Source organism: Gavialis gangeticus, unplaced genomic scaffold (assembly GCF_001723915.1).
Source record: "Gavialis gangeticus isolate Ggan-Ray unplaced genomic scaffold, GavGan_comp1, whole genome shotgun sequence".
Taxonomy (NCBI): Eukaryota; Metazoa; Chordata; order Crocodylia; family Gavialidae; genus Gavialis; species Gavialis gangeticus.
This window is the reverse complement of record NW_017729025.1, coordinates 126,701,138-126,705,922: the sequence shown is the minus strand read 5'-3', so window position 1 is coordinate 126,705,922 and position 4,785 is coordinate 126,701,138. Positions and strand designations below refer to the sequence as shown.

The 4,785-nt window shown below is 41.4% G+C and overlaps 1 protein-coding gene across 1 annotated transcript in view; it reads right to left on the bottom strand.

Moving 5' to 3' along the window:
- TCP11L1 (t-complex 11 like 1) overlaps window positions 1-4,282 on the bottom strand; it is a 44,567-nt gene extending 40,285 nt beyond the window's left edge. The window contains exon 1 of the mRNA XM_019519530.1: window positions 4,072-4,282. Coding sequence (XP_019375075.1) covers window positions 4,072-4,228 — 157 coding nt within the window. The 5' untranslated portion in view covers window positions 4,229-4,282. The remainder of the gene's footprint in view (window positions 1-4,071) is intronic.
- Window positions 4,283-4,785: the final 503 nt, after the last annotated feature.

Below are 4,785 nucleotides of genomic sequence, written 5' to 3'. Positions count from 1 at the left end.
ATCAGCAGGCACTGGGGAAGTCCCTGTTCCCCCAAGCACTGCCAGGAGTGACCAGGAATATAACGGTCACAAGCTGGTAGAGGGTAGATTTAGGCTAGATATCAGGAGGCGCTACTTCATGGTCAGGGCAGCTAGGGTCTGGAACCAACTTCCAAGAGAAGTGGTGCTGGCCCCTACCTTGGGGGTCTTTAAGAGGAGGTTAGATGAACACCTTGCTGGGGTCGTTTGACCCCAGTACTCTTTCCTGCCATGGCAGGGGGTCAGACTAGATGATCTACTCAGGTCCCTTCCAACCCTAGAAACTATGAAACTATGAAGCCTGATGGTACAATTAACACAGATCAATGAAGCATAATTTTGACACACTGCAATGGAGACAGAAAGTTCCTTAGGAGCAAAATCCTTAAGTTGTGCTTGCAGAAGTAGTGATGACAATACTTGCAACAGAAGAACGGGACATGCCTCACAATAAGTTATTTCTGCAAGCTCCTGTTAAAAACAAAAAGAAAAGCACTTTTCTGGTGTGGTACTTTGATAGAAAGGAGGCCAGATCATTATGCCATCAGAAGATAACAGGCCTGGCAAGATTTCTCTGAGTCCATCTGTACTGAAGGAAAGCAAAAAGGAGAAAGAAAAAAGGAAAAAGCAAGCCCTAACTGCTTCCTCTCATTGAACTTGTGATAATCCTGTCTCTCTGATTATCCTCTTGGCAAAAAATCCTACAGCAAAAAAGACAGTGTGCTTCCAAATCTGAATAAAACCCTCTTCATCCACTCAAACAGTACATGAATAGATTCGTTTCGGATAGGCCAGCAGGCTGATTTGGCTAGGTTCATATCAGCAGCAACTTTTAACGAAGTGCCTTTTCAGTGTCAAAAAAAAAGCTTTCACCACTAATCTGCCACACACAAAAAGTGCTGTTTATTCATTTAGTTAAGAACTATAAGCTCCATTTTGTTGTAAGCATCTCTTCAACTTCACCAGCACCCTATATGCTTGGGTCATATTGCTTAGAGTGTAATCTTGCACAATTCCTGTGAGGAATGTTGAAAGGTTCAAGTGGCGAGTGTAAGAGACAAATGTGCACTTACATTTTAACGAGAGTGCTCGTTTGGCTGCCAAATTATTTCTGCCTAACAATGGTAGTAGCCAAGGTTAAGAAGGGAGAGCATAGCTAAGCATCAGTTCTGTATTCTGAAGAATGCACTTAAACCCATACCTCTGCAGACACACTTGTCAGTCCTGGTCCATTTTTTACCTGGCATTCTTGACAAAGCAAGGGACGCAAGACTTACTACTACTCACTGCAGAAAATTGTCTAGCACCTTACTTGTACACACCTATAGTCAGTGCTCCTACACATGATGCAACACAAAACTGCACTTCCTACCAGGCACCTTGCCCAGACCTTAGACTCCAAGGTCCTCTGACTTAGAGCAGCAGTTCCCAACGTTTTTAGACCATGGACCGGAAGTGACCAGCATACTGCAGACTAGCAGCCAACTCTTTGTTATGCTGAGTCTAAAAAAGGGTTGGCTGCCAGTCCACAGTAGGCTGATCATTTCTGGACTTTAGGTGCAGCAGTCAATCCTCCTGGCTGTGGCTCAGAGGTTGGGAACCTCCAACTTAGAGCATTCGTCCCATTAGTATAAGCATAAGTTCCACATGAAGTGCCTGCGCTGTTTGGTATAGCACCACGAACACCATCAACACTCAACAAATAGTGCACACTATTTTAAAAACAGAACTACTTATAAAATGTTGTAATCAGTGGTTCAAGAGACCATCCACAAAAACCACGGGAAGGGCTACATTTTCTGAGGTAACTGCTTCATTTATCTATACACAAAAAAGAATCCCAAAGGACATTTTATACTTTTCCATTTAGCTGGGGACTTGCTGGTAACAGCTGCACCTTACCTAGATCCTACCTTAAAAAGGAAAAATACCAAAGTGGGAAGATAAGACGCTAAAAGCAAACTTCTAACACAACACAACAGTCTGCCAACCTGCATATCACTTTCCTGTAGTACCACAATTGAAAATGATTAGTTTACATTAACTTCAACAGCAGGAGTTAAAGATATCTTTGCATCTTGAAAGTTTGATTTTTTGCAGAGAAATCCATCCATTTATAAAACAAACGCTATAGTATAACAGTCCAGAAAGCTCAAATGAACTGGATCATGTAAGTACCATATACATAACACACTATGTTGGGATTTGATCCTGCAAATACTTAAGACATGCAAGTAATATTTTCAACTAAGTATCTTGCATTTTTCTCCCCCTTTCCTTTCTGGTTTGTCTTTCAGCACGAGCAGACCTTGTGACCCTATTGCCAACAACCTTTCAACAAACAAGTTTACAACAGATGTTGTCAACATGCTTGTGGGGATACTGGCTCCCCAGGGTTGTCCTCAGTCTAGTACTATTTAAACACCTTCATGAATGGCTTGGATGATGGGACTGAAGGCACATTTAGCAAATCTGCAGATGACGCCAACCTGGGTGGAGTTGCAGACACACTGGAGGGCAGGGCTAGGATCTAGAATGACCTGGATTAATTGGAAAACTGGTCTACAGTCAATTAGATGAGATTCAGCAAGAACAAATATGAAGTCCTGCATTTGGGACAGAATAATGACATTCACAAATACAGACTAGGGAATCACTGGATAGACTGCACTACTGCAAAGAACGGCATGGGGGTTATGATAGATCAGAAACTGAATATGAACCAACAGGGTGCTCTTGTTGCAAAAAAGAGGCAACCTGAGCTGTATTAACAGAAGTGACATTTGTAAATCAAGTGACGTGGATCTTCTGCTCTATTTAATACTGGTGAGGCCTCACCTAAAGTACTGTGTCCAGTTCTCAGCCTCACTCTTCAAGAAGGATATGGACAGATTGGAGAGTCCAATGTAGAGCAACAAAAATGATTATGTGCCTAGGAAGCAGTACTTACAAGGAAAGACTGAACGAGCTAGGGTTATTTAACCCAGAGAAGAGAAGACCAAGGGGGAATTTGATAATAGTTTTCAAATAAGTGATGAACCATTAGAGAGAGGGAAGAGACTGGGCTTTTCTCTGTGGTTACAGGGGACAGGACTAGGAGCAATGGCCTCAAGCTGCAGCAAGGGAAAATTCAGGTTGGCAATTAGGAGGAACTTTCTGACTCAGAGTGGTCAAGCACTGAACCTATAATATTCTAAAGATACCATTTTAAATATTCATAGGAGACTCCAGTAGACCTCACCCTGTCCACAACAGAACTTACATTCTCCCTCAAAAGCCAACAAAACTCCACAACCATTTCCTTCACGCAAGAATTCTGAATGTTGATCCCAATAAGCAATAGAAGGGACTGCTAAAAACACTAAAAACTGTTTTCCTTACCACACAGTAACTGGACAGGATGTCGAGTAGAGCCTAAGTTCAAATCCCTGCTCTCTGCAATACAGATTTCAAATGCACAGCGAAGAAAAATAATTCTTTAGAACGTGACAAACAGCCAAATCCTAAAGTCCTTCTTCATGCAAAAAATCTTACTCAAAGACAGTTTTGCACAATGCTGAATAAAGATTCCAGGATTTGGCCCAATAATTATAAACGGTGAACTAAGGAACAACTATTCTTCAGGAGGAGGTGGATGGCAATTACTTTGGGGAGAAATTTAGAGAAGAGATAGCAAAACTATAACATGGCAACAAAAGAATTTTCAATTTTCCCATAACAACTTTAATTTCTGGAATATATTTCCTATTTATAACTGTAATACCAACCTGCTTCAGGAACAAATGAAGACCTTCTGAAACCAGAGGCCTGATTCAATGCAGAGTAGAAAGAACAGCACAAGGAAACCTACTTTAACAGACAACAGCCTTACTCAAGCTGCCTATGCGTTGCCTCACAACCTAGAAGACCCCAGAAAAGGGAAAAATATATATATTTCTGCACAGTATATAGTGCGCCTTGTATAGGAAACAGGAAGCAAGGGAAATGTATTTTTTTTTGTTATAAAAGGAAGAAAATATAAATCCCACTTCTTTTAATAAAAGATTTACTTACATTTTGGCATGTTGTCTCTGTTTGGACTTGGGGTACTTTGTCGTATCCTTTTTCTAATGGATTGATCTGGGTTGTCCAAACTGTCCCCTCGTGTACCTGCTGAATCGTTCGATTTTCCTTCACTTGTATGTGGCTTGTCAGGATCCTGAGACGACATTTTCAATGCTTTCTCGCCCTTCCCTCAAAAAAAAAAAAAACCAAAACAAAAACAACACAGAACAGAAAGGAAATAAATCTAAAACATTTTTTGATGTTGCAGAACAAACAAAACAAGCAGAATTCCTTATTTGGTTATAGGTGCGTCATCAGACATTGTATCATTTCTACAGATTGTTTTTTCCTTTTTTCTTTTTAACTCTAAAAAAGCCCCCAAAATACTTGAGGTAGCTTCCCACTAATATATGTTTATTCCAAACAAGATCTCAAAGATGCTCTCCACCCCAGGGTATTGAGGGAGCTAGCTGGGGTTATTGCAGGGCTCTTGGCATGGCTTTACGAGCGCTCGTGGTGCTCAGGCCATGTGCCAGATGATTGGAAGATAGCTAATGTGGTCCCCATCTTCAAAAAAGGGAAGAGAGAGAGGACCTGGGCAACTATAGGCCTGTCAGTCATACATCAATCCTAGGGAAATTCTTTGAGAAGATCCTCAAGGAGCACATCTGTGATGGGCCGGCTTCCGGGATGATGCTCAAGGGCAACCAGCATGGTTTCATT